Consider the following 17,425-nt stretch of genomic DNA (forward strand, 5'->3'; position numbering starts at 1 on the left):
ATGTAAAAATTTGCTAACGGGGGAGAGGGGGGGGGGGGGAACTCATAGCAGTACCATTAATCTGTTTGTAGAATTTTCCTTCCCATGTAAAGTAACCTGCATTCATGGTAAATTGAAATAATTCAAAAATATCATGGGAAAATTTAGACCTGATTAAATCAAGAATGTCTATAAGTGGTACATTGGTAAATAAGGAGGTGACATCGAAACTAACCATTATGTCTGAATCTTTTAGGATTAGATTTTTAACCAGTGTTTTAAAATGGACTGAACATTACTGCTGTGGTATGGCGGACTGCTCAGAGGAGTTGCCAGTAAGGGGGTGGCAAGCTACTTGGCTAAATGGCGGGACAGTTTATATGTGGGACTATCCATGCTATTGACTATGGGAGCGTAGTGGATTTAGTTTTGTGGATTTCTGGTAATCCATAAATACGGGGTGGTTTAATATCCCCCTACGTTTAGCTAGTTTTATACAGTGTTTAGATTCTTGCATTTGTCTCAGTATTCTCTAAGAGCACAAACTGACTTATTTGCTAGGAACGTTTGATATGCTTTCTTCTTTTTCCTTCACTGCCTCTTTAACTTCCTGTATCCAGCATGAAGTTCTCTATCCTTGCAGACAACCTCACCACATGCTTTTCTGGCTGATTCGATCAGTGTTTTCTTAAGGGCTTGCCAATGAATCTCCAAGGTTTGGTTCCCGTTCTCAAATGCTTTAATTTTTTCTTGAATAATGTTTGTATATTTTAGTATACAGTTCACATTTGAGAGCTGCTCCACTTTTATTTGCTTTAAAACTTTTTTCCTGTGTTCTTCTTTTCAATATGAAACTCAATTTTATCCTGCTCAAGACTAAATGATGATCACTTCCAATTTCAAATCTTCTGTACACTCTAGTGTCTTGCAGAGAGAAAGCATCACTATCAACAATAACATAGTCAATGAGACTTTTCTTATTCCTTGCCTCTTCTCTCCATGTGAATTTGTGTACATTTTTATGTTGGAACATGGTGTTAGTAATAACCAGTCCATGTCCTGAGCTGAAATCCAACAGGTATTTGCCATTATTATTAGCTTTGCTCTTTTCTCCAGATTTTCCCAAAATATTTTTGTATGTCTGACAATCGTTTCCTACTCTCTGCTATTTAGATCCCCCAAAAAAGACCAACTTTTAATTTTTCATTATGTCAGTTGCTTACTGTAAAGCCTCAAAAAATTCCTCTGCTTCTACCTTAGTAGGACCATAAGCAGAAATAAGTCTCATTGTGCAGTTTCCCATTCTGATATTTGCCCACATCACTCTACTTGAAACTGCCTGCCATTCAAGAAGATTAGCCTCATTTAGTGTTGAATACTATGGCTACTCCTTTTCCTTGATTGTCATCACCTGAGTATAACATTTTGTATTTATTGCTCAGAAAGATCTCACCAGTTTGTCATTTTTGTTTCAGTCGCCCCCTATTATGTCGATCTGGCTTATCCAATTCCTCACTTTGCTCCATTTCTTTGCCATTCAGGCTTCTTATGTTGAGTACTGATCTTGATCTCTGGTGATATTGAGTTGGGGTGTGTTTTAGGATTTTGTTCCAGTAGCTGACTTTTCGTTGTTCACCCTGGTTCCCTGGTGAAAACAACAGGGGCCTTGTTTAACTGAGCCTATGTCTCATCTGGAGTGAAATTCTGTCATGTTGTACCATCATTTTGTGTTGTGGTTTAAGCCAATAAGAATACAATTTGGTTGGCTAAATCCCAAATTGCCAGCCCATCCTCATTCATTCAGTATCCTGGTAGATATCTAACATAGTGTTGTTACACCCTGATACTTTAAGAATGTAGAATTCCCAGTTATCATGGTGTAACATAAAGATATGATAAAATAAAACCCCTGTATAAAAATGAGTTATTTAAAAGAAAGAAAAATATTCTTGCATCCAAGTAAAATATATAACAAAAAACAAGGGTGTTTGAAGAACTAAATAACAAAAGAAGGAAAATATTACAGTTGTGATATAAAGCAATTAGCTAAGTAAAACAGAAAAGATTAGTAATAATAAATTGTATGTGAGAGGCTAGAGATTAAAATATTAAGTAAATTCTTAAAAATTTGGAAAGGGGATTAATTTAGAGGCTAACAAAAGAAAAGCAATAGACTATCGCTCAGGGTCGATTCTCGGATTTGAGACATCGTCACAGGCTCACCGACCAAAGGATGTTTGGGAGAAAAACTCCACTCTAATTGGTCAGTGAAGTCGAATCAAGTAAGGGGCAGAGAAAAGAAATTAAAAAGGGTGCCGTTAGGGGTCAAGGTATAAAAAAGGTTAGGACCCCCCCCCCACGAGGCTTTTTTCCCGGATAGTTTCTTCACAAGCTCCTTCGTATAGGTTTCATGTGGTTTTCCTGAGTGGCGGGATTGGAGTTAATCTCCGTCGTCACAACAAGGAAACAAAAGTGAGCGGGATTTTGATTCCGTATTTCCTATGGTAAGAAACGAGGAATGCCATTTAGCCAAAGGAAAGAAGGTATTATTTATGTGTTTCATCGTCCAGTGAAAATGAAATCTGTAAAGAAGTTGGTGTCCACGTGGTGAGTTTCACAGCCATTGTATAGATGATTCTAAAAGTGTCCATAATTCAAGTACGAAAAGTTAAGATCATGTGAGCACAGTTTAGTGCCAAATGAACTTAGGAGTAACAGATTATTAGAGAGATCATACCAGGATAGAATAATCAGATAAAGGTAGAGGCCAATATAGAAAACTCAAGAGAAAAAGGTACTGTTAAAATCTCATGTTAACTGAAAATCTTCTGTAATTGTTATCATAATTATACTAGGACTTTAGTGCATGACTGATTATAATGAAAGTATGCTTGTTAATATTAATATTATATAAGTAATTATGTGTCCTGAAATTTATGCATGTGTATTGTAACTTATAGGAAAGTTTTAAATGTCAAAGTTATGTGTTAGTTATGTGTAAAAGGATAATTTAATCTACATAGTTTTGGATAGTTAAATAGAGTGAATTGATCATATATGTCCATGTGCTACAGCTTATAGCACATATTCCGAGTAATATAGGGATAACTAAGGTGTTAATTAGATCTAGAATTATACATATGATTGGATGTGTTGAATTTGTCATGGTGGCATGATTGCAATACCCATATAGGATCATAGCCAAATTACTTGTGATAAGCTGTTATTTTGTAAATATTTTCTTAGTATTGAATTGAATTATATTAGAAATTGAATTGTACCATGCTAATGAGTTTAATAAACCTTTGTTCATTGATAAAACAGTTGTCTGAAATTGCTGCCCAATGCACCACTTGAAAAACGTACGAACCTAATCACGCCGGAAATTAATGTGTTAAGAAACGAGATAAAGTGTCACAACTGCAATATTGTTTCACATTCACACATATTTTAGTACTTTCTCCTTGTTTTTGTATTTAATATCTCAAACTAAATGTCCCAAAAGGCACAGTATAATATAAATATTAGGGACACTAAGGGGAGAAATAGCTAAAATATTTGTATTTTGGGGTGATATCTCGTGCATAGATAATAGTAGAACATAGATAAGCAGAATTTCACTAGATAGAATAAAAATCATAAATTGGGACACAACAGTGTACCACGAGAAGGACAGGATTAGACATTAAGTCAGAAGCCCTGGTCGGTTCTCCACATTCCTTTAAAAGCTCCTCTCAGTTATACAGCTTTGACCCTTAAGCAACCCCCCAAAAAATGTGGATTAAACAATTAAATAAGCTCCTTGAGTTGTTAGCTAGAATCAAAATACTCTGTATAGGTTACACTCATTTTGGAAGGAATCGTTCATTATGGTCTGCTAAAAATTCATAAAGAAGGTTGTCCAGTAAATATACTGTGAATTTTAAGGACTCTCCCACACGGAATTGCTAAGTTTCTTTCGCACTTATTAACTGCCAATATTAAGCAATAAAGATCATTCATCAAGAATTCCACATTTCCTTGAAAAAAATCAAGGATATTCAAATACAAAGTAAGATATGCTAGTCAATCACTTCTTCCACTTACTGTTTCTTTTGTGTGTGTCATTATAATTTTAACATTGTATTTCTGAAGATGTTGCTGTAACAGAGAAAATATTGAAAGAATTAAATGTATTGTTTAATTATTTCTCTTTGTGAGGTAGTTATTGTATTAAATTTTATTATGAATGTCAGTCAGTTCTGACACTGTTTCTCTATTTACTAACATTCTGCTATCTAACACTATTAAGTTTGCTATATAATGATTTCCCTCCTGATGATTCTCTGCCAATCCTCTCTTTAGCTTTGTTACGTCGATGACATTTTTGCTGTTTGGCCTCATTCTGAAAATGAGCTTACTACCCATGCGTTCAATCACCATAGAAAAATAAAATGCTGGTGGTTTACTATTTTTGGCCATCCCTTTTACTCAACAGTCTCTGGTACTTTGTCAACTAGTTTATTAAAGATCTACCTTTACTGGCAGATGCATTCATCTCTGCACATCACCTTACAAAAAACTGATGTTGTCAATTCACGCATTAATACAGCACATAACGTGTGATCACAACCATCATCAAATCCAACAGATAATTGATTCCTAAGAATTCTTTGACAGACTTCAGGATTCCAATCCCTTCTATTTTTGCCATCACTGAACCTATTGGTAGAATATTAAAGAAGTTTCACCATAATTCTACATATTTTCCTATTAACAAAATTTCTCAATCTGCTGCCACAAAAGACAAAATATTGCTCCTTTAGCTGGTGTTTACCAGATCTCTTCTGAATGTAATTTGATATACTTAGGATTTGAGAGATTCTCATCTTATGTAAATATCCAAAATAGTTTTAATATTAATTTCTAGCACATGGCACCGATTGTTGTATGTACTTTATATTCCTGATCTTTGATTTGATTGTTGTTTCCACACATGACGATGTCTGTTATTTTCAGTATGAAATATTTGTACTTTCATTCAAGTTTATTACTATGGTTATCATGCAATTTTTTGATGTTTTATAGCCTGTTAGTTGGAAAGCAGATATGCTCATAACCCTGGCCTTCCAGGCCATCAAACAGTTGCCAGATATGCTCATAACCCTGGCCTTCCAGGCCATCAAACAGTTGCCAATAATCTCCAATATGATTTGGAACTATCAAGTAACTAAATAATATAGAAGAAACAATAAAAGTGAGCAAGTCGCAAGTCAACATGGATAAATCTAATAAATTTAAATATCTCTCTTCATATATAAACTGGAGATTCAAGTGAATTAGTTAATGAGATACATGACTGAAAATCAGCAATTTGAACAAACCTGTCAGCATATTTTCTTAGTCTGCTTTCTTCCCAAAAAGCATCTCCACCCTCATATTTTCCTTTGTTTGTCTCTTCTATTCCCTAAAAGAAAAATTACGTTTAGAGATTTCATTTTCATGGCTACTCTGATACAGAACAATAAGTGCTTCCCTTAAAAAAAAAACACTATTATACTGTTATTTTAGTTGAAAGTAGCTGTGCTTTATTTCATTTGCAGGATTTATATGCTTGTAATACAGACAACTTGATTGCATTTATGTCATTTAGTCTTCCCCTACTCCAAAATGAATAACACAATGTGAAGCATGATAAATATGACAGCTATGATTTCTAGTGAAAGATATTTTGAATGCTGTTCAAAATTACTCTAGCTGTGTAAGGCTATAAATCTATAGTACATTAGCATCATTATACTTTGATGAGCAAGTTATTGTTCCTCTGTATCGAGCCTTGATAAGACCCCATCTCAACTACTGTGCCCAGATTTGGTCACCTAGGTTTCTTCTTGATGGGGAGGAGGTTGAGAAGATCCAGAGGCAAGTGATCAAGATGATAGCAGGTCTATGGAATGAACCTTATGAAAACAGGTTGAAGATTTGTGGATTGCAAAAATTGGTTGATAGGTGGAAAAGGGAAGATATGATTGAGACATTCAAATTGCTGAAAGGTTTCTATAGGATTAATTCAGAGGATATTTTTGAGAACAGGACTAGTGGTGGGAGGACTAGGAGACATCCATGGAAGCTGGGCAAGAGTGTGGTTAGTAAGGATGTTAGAGCTGGGTTTTTTACTTTTAGAGTGGTGAATGAGTTCAAGGCAAAGTATGATAGATACTGTGTGAATGTCGAATAGTTGTGATGGATGTGATGTTTAGGGCCCTCCCTCGACGAGTCTAAGGACTCCTTGGGATTACCTGTAATAATAATAAATAAAGGCCAAGGTATCATTATATCAAGGCATCATAGTATCATTGTAGACCAAGGATTAGAAACCCTACTCTACAGGCCAAACAAACTTATTTTCAAGCTGCTTCACAGTATACAAAACTACTGCATATTTGCTCGCATAGTGAAATTTAATTCAATGGCCAACAGTTAAAGAGCAGGCAATGTTGCCAACAGCAGCAGCAAACTACATTAATACAGCACTGATATCAGAGTACACACAGCACCCCCCCACACACACACACAGTTTATCTGGGGTTTTTCATCCTGCAAGCAGGCAAACCAGCCCCATGAACACACAGGATTTACAGTCATGAATATCATTCTTAGGGGATGTAGGAGGAGTGGCAAACCAGCTGCATTAATATGCCGGTAATCCCTCATTAGGAGGGGACTCAACATGTACTAGGCCGGATGAGAAGGATAGGATAGGAAAAGAATTATAATACAGATATTACAAATAATGAAAGCATACTACATTATACAAAATTAAACCACCATCCTGCTAAACAATGGGACAACAAGCATAAAACAGGTCAATTATAGCCTGCATAATTGACCTTAATTGTCCTGCATAAAATAAGCTGGTTCTCTTACTGCATAAGAGAACCAGCTTATTTTATCCAATAATTTTAGTTTAAAACTGTAAATCAAAAAAAAAAAAAAAATCTGTAAATATGACTTCTTAATCACCCTGATTTAAATCTGGTTCTTGAACTCGGCAAGTGCCAACTTTTCCTGAAGAAATTTGATGCAGACTTTAGTTTTTAAAATGTAATAGCTGCAGTTCTATCAATAGGTTCAGATTAATAATCAAATATGCAACTACCCCCCCCCACTTCTGTGCATACTTCTACCTGAAAGTAGAACATAATGTTGAGGATAAACCATCTCAGATTTTTCATAAGTTTAGGTTATATCTCGTTAAGAATAACGTAAGTTGATGAGCCTTAAAATGATAAGCAATTTTGATGCCCTCTTCTAGAAGGGCTTCTAGAAGTACAGTAGAGAAGGTCTTGCCAAAACTTTATAAACTCTCATTCTTGTATGCTTTTGAACTTGGTTAGGTTTGGAAATATTACTGATCATTCCTGTTGTTATCTTCAGAAAGTTTGAAATTCTAATGTCAATATCAAGCTTCATTTGTATATGATACAGCACATCCAAGGTATTTTGAAGCAATTAATTTGTCCTAAAATTTTGTTTTCAATCATTATTTCACTTCTGACTGGAGATGGTCCTTTAAAAGCCATGATTTTTATTTTGTCTGTTGATATTTGCATTCCAAATTTTTTTTCACTTATGTTTAAGGCATATTGATCTATCTTTAGAGTTCATCTTTACTTCTTGCTATGCTCATCTGCAAACAAAAGGGTATTAAGTGTAGTTTCTCAATCCAGTTTAAATGCCAGTTTTATATTTTTCTTCCATTTCTTTACTATTTCATCTTATATACTATCTATATAGATATTAAAGTTCTTTACCATTTCATCTTATTTAATATCTGTATAGATGAAATAGTAAAGAAATGAAAGAAAAATATAAAACTGGCATTTAATCTGGATTGTGAAACTACACTTAATACCCTTTTGTTTGCAGATGACCAGATGATAGCAAGAAGTGAAGATGAACTCCAAAGATCAATATATGCCTTAAACACAAGTGCAAAAAAATTTGCAATGTAAATATCAGACAAAACAAAAATCATGACTTTCAAACAGGACCATCTCCAGTGAGCATCCTTGACAGATCCCTCTGTTTATCGATTTTCATTCTGTAACTTTTCTACTGATTCTTGCAGCTATTTGGTTGTTCTGATACATGTTAATTATAGCACAAGCAGCTCATTTGGAATGTTTAGATTCTTGAGTACAGGTCCACAGTTTGTTCCTTAAGACTGTCAAAGGCTTTCTGGTAGTCTACAAATGTTATGTGTTTCTATGTTGTATTTGTAATGTTTTTCCATTAAGATTTTTAATGTAAAAGCTGAGTCAATGCCTTGTCTTTTCATAAGCCATTTTGTTCTTCACAAAATTATCTTCCACATATGGAAGATAAATTTTAAAATTAATATTCATGCATATAACTTATAACCAGCATTTAAAAGACTTTTTCCTCTGTAGTTTTCATCTTATCATCTTTTTTTTATATATTGGGATGATAATTGCATTATTCCAACTTTCTGGGATTTTTCCTTCCTTCCAGATATTGTTAAATAATTTTAAGTCATTTGATGAATAGGGTGCCTGCATATAAGTTCTACATTTATTCTATCTTCTGCAGGGGATTTTCCTGATTTGCCTTGCTGTATCGCTTTCTTGGATTTCTTGTAATGTTATTTCTTCCACTGTATAGTTAATAGTTAGCATTATGTCAGTTTCAGATTTGTTACTATCATGCCATAGGTTTTGAAAGAAGTCCAGCCAGGTTTCTCTTTGATTATTTCAAGTTTTACTTTTTCTTTTACCTCCTTATTTATATTCCTTAGAATTTTGTATGTATTTGGTATCTTCACTGTAATATCTCTTTCCAATTTTTCTATCCCAAATTTCTCTTTTTTTTTTGGTAGGCTTTCTTTGCTATCACTATTTTGCATTTATAATTAATTTCTGCTTCTAGTGATTGTGTTTATCCATTGTTTATATGCTTCTTTCTTGTCTTTGATTACTGCTTCAATGTTTTCATCGCGGGGTGCTTAAGGGTCAAAGCTGTATAACTGAGAGGAGACCTCCACATAGCCTTTAAAGGAATGCGGAGAACCGACCAGGGCTTCTGACCTAATGTCCAATCCTCACCTTCTCGTGGTGCACCCTGTTGGGTATCTACTTGGATACTGAACGGACGAGGATGGGCTGGCAATTTGGGATTTAGCCGAATTTGTATTCTTATTGGTTAAACCAAAATATAGAATGATGGTACAACATGACAAAATTTCATGCCGGCTGGGGCGTCGCCCGGTTAAACAAGGCCCCCGTTGTTTTCGCCAGGGAACCAGGGCGAACAGTGAAAAGTCAGCTACTGGAACAAATCTGAAAATAAACCCCAACTCAACATCACCAGAGTTAAAGATCGGTACTATCAACGTAAGAAGCCTGAATGGCAAAGAAATGGAGCTAGCTGAGGAATTAGATAAGTACCAGATCGACATAATAGGGGTGACTGAAACAAAAAAGGCCAAAACTGGTGAGATCTTTCTGAGCAATAAATACAAAATGTTATATTCAGGCAATGACAATCAAGGAAAAGAAGGAGTAGCCATAGTATTCAACACAAAATACGAGGCTAATCTTCTTGAATGGCAGTCAGTCTCAAGTAGAGTAATATGGGCAAATATGAGAATTGGGAACTGGACAATGAGACTTATTTGTGCCTATGGTCCCACAGAAGGTTCTACTAAGGTAGAAGTGGAGGAATATTTTGAGGCTTTAGAAAAAGCAACTGACACAATGAATAATGAAAAGTTGGTCCTTGTTGGGGATCTAAATAGCAGAGTAGGAAATGATTGTGAGACATACAAAAATATTTTGGGAAAATTTGGAGAAAAGAGCAAAGCTAATAATAATGGCAAATATCTGTTGGATTTCTGCTCAGGACATGGACTGGTTATTACTAACACCATGTTCCAACATAAAAATGTGCACAAATTCACATGGAGAGAAGAGGCTAGGAATAAGAAAAGTCTCATTGATTATGTTATTGTTGATAGTGATGTTTTCTCCTGGTGCAGGACACCAGAGTGTACAGAGGATTTGAAATTGGAAGTGATCACTATTTAGTCTTGAGCAGGATAAAATTGAATTTCATATTGAAAAGAATAACATGTAAGAAAGTTTTAAAGCGAATAAAAGTTGAGCAGCTCTCAGATGTGAGCTATAGACTAAAATATAGAAAGATTATTGAAAAGAAAATGAAAGAGTTTGAGAACAGGAATCAAACCTTGGAGATTCAGTGGCAAACTCTGAAGAAAACATTGATTGATTCTGCCAGAGAGGCATGTGGTGAGGTTGTTTATAAGGATAAAAAAACCAGAACTCCCTGGTGGACACAGGAGGTTAAAGAGGCAGTGAAGGAAAAGAAGAAAGCATACCAAAAGTTCCTGTCACATAAGTCAGCTTGTGCTCTTAGAGAATATAGAGACAAATGCAAGAATGCTAAACACTGTGTAAAACTAGCTAAACAAAAGTCATGGGAGGACTTTGGCAAGAATATAGAAAATAAATATCAAGAAGGTGGCAAAATATTCTGGAGGTTGTTGAAGAAGCTTAAGAATGGAGGAAAGAGTGCTATAAAAATAATTAGAGATGATAAAGGTGACATGAAAACGGGAGAAAAAAATATCCTTGAAGTATGGAGTAATTACTTTGAAAAACTGCTAAATGAAACAAGCAGTGATGACAGTGGTAAAAAACACTGACCAGGCATGCAGTCAGGAATACATATCCATACTTGAAGTAGAAAAAGCCATCAAAGGCTTGAAATGTGGAAAGGCAGCAGGAGTAGATGATATTCGACCAGAAATGCTGAAGTATGGTGGTATAAGAGTCTTGCAGTGGCTGCACTGCATAGTTCAGAAAGCCTGGACAGAGGGACGAATTCCCGATGATTGGAGTAGAGCTCTCATAGTACCCATATATAAAAAGGGAAATAAAACTGAATGTGAGAATTACAGAGGTATTTCCCTACTGAGTGTTCCTGGCAAGATCTATGCAAGTATACTTGAGAAACGGTTGAGAAGAATTGTGGAAGAAAAGCTTGGTGAAGAACAAGCTGGATTCAGGCCAAATAGAGGCTGTCAGGATCAGATCTTCACTTTACGACAAATAGTCGAGAAAGCATGGGAATATAACAAAGATCTGTATTTAAGTTTTGTTGATCTGGAAAAGGCATATGACAAGGTGCCAAGAGAGAAGCTATTCAATACGCTGCAGTTATATGGTGTCAATGGGACATTATATCAAGCAATACTTAGTCTTTATTTGAGTTGTAAGTCAGCAGTTAGAATTGAAGGAAGTACAGGAAGATGGTTTAATGTTAAATCTGGTGTGAGACAAGGATGTACATTATCCCCTCTGTTATTCATTATCTATATGGATCACATTATGAAGGAAAGTGGTATTAAACATGATATCAAAATTGGAGATGTTAATGTCAGCTCTTTGCTTTATGCGGATGATGTTATACTTCTAAATAAATCCGCTACAAGTCTGCAAGATTCTCTGACTAAATTGAATAGCTCTTGTAATAGATATGGTATGAAGGTCAGCAATAAAAAGACAAAGACAATGAAAATAGGCAGAATCATTGAAAATGTCAACTGTGTTGTGAATGGAGAACCTGTGGAACAAGTAAAACATTTCAGCTATTTAGGCACGATTTTTACTGAAGATGGTAAATTAAATATAGAAATAGACAACAGAATCAGCAAAGCTGGTATGGTGGGAAGTCAATTGAATAAATTCATATGGAATAAGAGAGAAATTAGTCGGAACACTAAATTAGCTGTATACAAGCCAGTGTTCAAACCAGTTTTAACTTATGGATCTGAGAGCTGGGTCAGAAGTAAAACACTTGACCAAAGACTAGAGACTTCAGATATGAGAGTCCTGAGAAAGATTATAGGCTTGAACAGATGGCATCAATGGCAGTATCATATTAAAAACGAGGATATTAGGAAAGAACTTGACATTGTCAGCATCCAGGAATGCGTTAGCAGAGCTAATCTCAGGTGGTATGGTCACTTAAACAGAATGGGCGAGGAAAGATTAGCAAAACAAGTGTTCTCTGCCAGGTTGGCAGGAAAACGACCGAGAGGAAGACCAAGATATAGGTGGATTGATACGGTACAAAGTGCTTTAGACAATAGAAATATAAGATCTGATAATATTGGAGTGTTGACAAGTAACAGACTGATTTGGAGGAAAATTGTAGATAGGAAATTAATAATGATGTAATTTTTTTCATGTAGTACTATCATATCCTGTACACCCCTTGAGGGTACATGGCAGGAATTTGATGATGATGATGATGTTTTCATCGCAGTTTCTTATTCCCTTTCTCCTCTTCCATTTAATATTTGTTTTGAGGCATTCTGTTGCTGCATTATTTATTAATATATTTTTAAATTATTCCATTCAATATCTATATCCTCAATTTCTTACTAATTCTGTACATCTTAATCATATCATGCCTCTACTTCCTATCCACTAGACTGCAAATTGCACCATCTCAACCTTTATTCATATTCAACAGTCCAGAGATCAGAAACTAATTTGAGCAATTGCTTCTGGATCCTCTCCAACATATCATCCTTTTGAAAACCAGGTGACCAAATCTGTACACAATGGCCTAATCAGAGCCTTACAATGGAATCAGAATTTCCTAACTTCTACAAGACAGTGTTCAGTGTCCTCTGCATCATTGCCAAAATTCATTGTGTTGTACTCACAATTTTAGACCTCCATATCCACCAACACCCCATGTTCTCTTGTTTCCTCCCTCCAACAATATATCCCCATCAAGAATAAATTCTACATCTAATCTTTGTTTTTCAATTTTTAAAACCAAGTCGTCTTGTAAGGCCACAACATCTACTTTATTCATGGTTCGTCCCAACTTTGCATCATCTGCAAACAAGGTATGTGATCAGATATAAAATAATAATAAAAAACATTCCATGCAGTTTTTTTGGTCAGTTTATACTGCAAGTTCCTAGCTTGTTTTAGTAATGTTACAGTTTATGTGTGCCTTTATTGCATTTAATGTAATGTACTTTTACTCAGGAAAAGCCACAAGTGTTAGTGGCAAAACTAGTACGTTCCATTATCTTTGTGGTTATCTAAAACCAAATAAAACTTAGTTTTTTCTAATTATACTTACTGATTAAAAGTCTCCATATCCAAACACTCCCTATCTCTTTCCCGAAAAAAGACTACAGTAAAATTCATGGCACATCAAAAAAAAAAAAGTTAGCAAAAATCTTAAACAAAAATAATAATAGGTTACCAGCTTTATACAAACAATTTGCATCTCTTATTTGCTCTTTTTATCAGCTAAGATCTTTAGATTTATTTGATGTCTGCTAAGTATCCTGTATATGTAAGCCATTCTACTATTGCCAAACAGACAGGATAGCCAATACCAGAAATCTCTGAACACAAAACTACATCTAGTTCCACCATTATGGCCACTCAGAACTTCCTGAACATGCTTTGGATATGAACACAGAATATGCTGGAAGAAAGTGACTTTTCTTTACAGAAACAAATATAAATATGAAAGACAGTTCATTAAATCTGCCTCTGGATGCATAAAAAGGTTTCAAATCTGCAAAACACTTATTCTCAACAAATCTCAAAAATGATATTTACATATTTACCAATACATGCCCAAGGGCATGTATACAGTGATCCCATTTTTTCGGTTTTCATGCATCTCTGGAAGTCCTTAAGTAGAATTGCACTGAGCACCTCCTGCAATCCTGCCTGGATCTCCCCAACTGTGTCAAAATGGCACTTGTACAGCTAGAATTTCATCCCCAAAAACAGGAAAAATCGCAGGGGATGAGGTCAGGTGAATAACAAGGATGGGGAATGATTTTACGTGTTTTTCATTGTTGGAAGATAGGAATTGTCAGACAATGAGTGGTATGTGAGCAAGTCAGTTTTTATGGGGAGAACTCAGTTGTCGTTTCACTTATGTGGACATTTGCACCAAATGCTCTCCTTAAGTTACTTTAAAACCTCACAGTAAAACTTGCTCTTGATAGTTTGACCAGGGAATTCCTCGTGGACAATACCTCAAAAAAGATCAAGATTAACTTGCCATTGCTGTGAAATATACATGCTTTTTTTTGGTTGAAATGAATTTGGCAACTTTCACTGCAATGGCTGTTGTTTTGTCTCAGTGTCACACTATAAACTCATTACCATAACTCATCACTGTAGATGAAGTTGGGATCATCTCTGGTTTGATTTTTTGAGCTCCCTGCAGACAGCAATGTGATATTTCTGGTTGTCAGTCGTCTTGGCACAAATTTTGCAGCAATGCATAATCATGTTCAAAACATCCAACAAAATGCACTGAAAGGTCGTGTACAACAGTTCTATGATCTTAAAAGTATCATGCATAGTTTATCTATGATCTGCAAGGATAGCCTCACAAACTTCCGCAATGTTTTCTAATGTTCTGCTTGTCAACATCATCCAGAATGTTCACCATCTCTGACAGGCGTTCATCTGTCTTGAAGCATTTGTACTACAAAAAAAATTTTTTTGCTTTGGTTCAAATAATTATCATTAAACTTCCTAAAGCAGTTGGTAGGTTTCTGCAGCAGTTTTTTGAGGTTGAAGTAAAATATGATGCAGATTCTCTACTCCTGAAAACCCACCATTTGACAATTGGAGAAGAATATTGCCAAACCACTAAAACATGACATTACAAATATGGATAAGACCCAAAAATGCAGTCTCTCAGTTTGATAGTTGTTGGCATGCTGATTTATAAAGGGTACACTTTCCCCTTATAGAGGCAGAAGGCCATACTACAACTGGTTTGTGCATGCTATTCAAATTACCTGAACTTTTGAGTAGCACCCTCATACATTGTCATCTTTCTCTCTCTCTCTCTCTCTCAGCCAACCAGGCCAGCATGGTTGGCTGAATGGTTAGTGAATCAATTGTCCAACCAACAGCTGCATGTTGTAAAGTACATCAGACTGGATGAATTTATTCAGTATGTGGGCATGGATCTCTGTAATTGTCTTTAAGTAAATTTCATTACCCAGTGTGAGGCCACTGCCCTGTTTAGTAGAGTCCTGAAGTGGTTTGAAAAAGCTTAACGTTTGTATTTAGAGCATGTTTCCTGCCCAGGTAAAAAACGAATAAAGAATATTTTAAAAATTATAAAAATTAATAAAAAAAAATCCTAAGCTAATCTGTGGTACAAATGCAGTATAGGTTTACATGAACTTTTCTTGAATGGGGCCACATAAAATCTCATTCCTAAAATTACGATTATGATTAAAGCAGTAAAGATGTTTTATTTATTATGAACTTTTGGAACATGAACAATACTCTTTAATATATGTGTGGAAAAAATTTCAAGAGTGGAGGAAAAACAAAATCATAGGAATTAAAATAGGAAATAAAGAATTAACCAGTCTTTTGTATGCTGATGATCAAGTTATTTTTGCTGAAAATGAAGACCAATTACAGAAAAATCCACAAGTATTGAACAAAACAATAGAACAGTATGACAGGAAAGAAAATCTCAATAAATAAAACAAGATAAATAGTATTTCAAGGTAAACAAATTAAAAGATGCAAACTAGTCATCCACAACAAACTAATAGAACAAGTGAACAAATTTAAATATCTAGGAAATTACATAAGCCCCAATGGAGAAATTGATATTGCATATAAAAAGCCAAAATTCCTAGCAATCAGTGGAACTTTGAACAGACATTTCAGTAAACAGATGTCTAGAACAATAGCGAAACGAATTCTGAAATATGGCAGTGAAACATGGGCTTGGGGAGAATGAGATAAAAGACAGGTGGAAACTGTAGAAATGAAGTTCCTAAGATTGCTCGCAGGATATAAAAGAATAGACAAGATAAGAAATGAAGAAATAAAAAAAAATTATCCATAATTAACATTACAAAAGACATCACAAACTATAGAAAGAGTGGAAAAACCATGTAGAAAGAATGAATGAGGACAAATATTGCCTGGCAATATAAATCAAAGGGACTCCAATCAAGAGGAAGATCCAGGAGGTGAGGGGCAGAAGATTTTTTAAACCCTTGAAAACGTCACAGATAAACAATATAGTAAATCAAGAAGAACGAGCATGTCTGAATATTATTCAAAGAAATGTATAAAAAGGACACAATGACATTCATGCTATGTAATTTCACTAAAAAGAAAATAAGTAGGAAAACTTACTGATATGAGTAGCTTTCTTTGAAAGTGAAAGAAAGAATCTGAATTTTTGTTCTTCCGTTGCTAATCTATGCAACAAATAAAGCCCTTATATTTTTCAAGCTCAGAGTATAAATAAATAAATAAATAAATTTATTATAATTTATTATTCTGGATATGGGAATTCAAGTACAGACTGGATGAATCTATTCTGTTGTTTTTAAACAAAAGAGATAAGAAACCTTCTTGTACCTTTTCACTGTGGTCACCAGTTCTTTCTTCAGTTATAAAAAATCCACAGTTTTCTCATCATTATAGAAGCTTGGGATTAATTATCTCAGACAATGAGCAAATAATTATGCAACAACTTATCTACCATATCGCAGTACAGATGAATAGAATATTAGCTATAAAGATTATGCTGCCTAATATTTCATTTTTGTAGTTCTAGATCAATGCCACAAAATGAAAACAGTGTTATATAATTGCAAGAGAAGCCAACCTACTCAGCCTACCAATATAATACATTAACTCTACATATCCTTAAGAACAAGATTTAAAATTACTTAAAAAAAGTTTAAGAAAGAAAAAAAAAACAGAAATACCATAACTTTTCCAAAATATAAAAATAGCAAACAAGATACTGAAGCTTGCATATGGAAACATACCAGCAAAGTGACAAAGTTTAGGAACGTCCTGGTGGTCTTAAAATTCAGAGTTTGGATACAGTGGAAGAAATTATAAGTACAGACTCAATCAAGCAATAAGAACACAAAATAATAACAAAGGACCCGAGTAAAAATCTCAGTACAAGTGAAACCAAAAATCCCAGTAAATGAGAAAACAGCCTCGGTCCAAAAGTGAATTAATAAAAATACAATACTAGTTATAGATAGAATAGAAGTCAAGCACTTCAATCATGAGCAACTTCACCTGACAGGAACCTACACTCATTGCAGCACTTAAATTTGGATATTATTAGGCATACAATTTTCAGTACCGAAATTAAGACCTACTTAATCTAAATGAAATGCAGAGGAGATGACATCTCAAATATGTAGAGGCTCTGACTTGTGGAAAGGAACTTAACAAAATCCCCAAAAGACAATCCATTTTGTAGCTTTGTATAGTATTCTAGTCTTGTCCTCCCTACTCTTTTTGTTCTTTACAAGAAGAATCAGTTTTGGTGTTTGTTCTGGCAATACTGATTATTAATG

The 17,425-nt window shown here is 34.8% G+C and overlaps 1 protein-coding gene across 2 annotated transcripts in view; it reads right to left on the reverse strand.

Annotated features, from left to right (window-relative positions):
* LOC150110111 (cysteine-rich with EGF-like domain protein 2) overlaps positions 1–17,425 on the reverse strand; it is a 215,018-nt gene that overhangs the window by 182,250 nt on the left and 15,343 nt on the right. For both annotated transcript variants that reach the window (XM_090391457.1, XM_090391462.1), the window contains exon 3: positions 5,343–5,425. In XM_090391457.1, coding sequence (XP_090247583.1) covers positions 5,343–5,425 — 83 coding nt within the window. The remainder of the gene's footprint in view (positions 1–5,342; positions 5,426–17,425) is intronic.

This window comes from Typopeltis vanoorti, chromosome 1 (assembly GCF_054136105.1).
Source record: "Typopeltis vanoorti isolate ZY-2024b chromosome 1, IOZ_Tvanoo_1.0, whole genome shotgun sequence".
Classification (NCBI taxonomy): domain Eukaryota; kingdom Metazoa; phylum Arthropoda; class Arachnida; order Uropygi; family Thelyphonidae; genus Typopeltis; species Typopeltis vanoorti.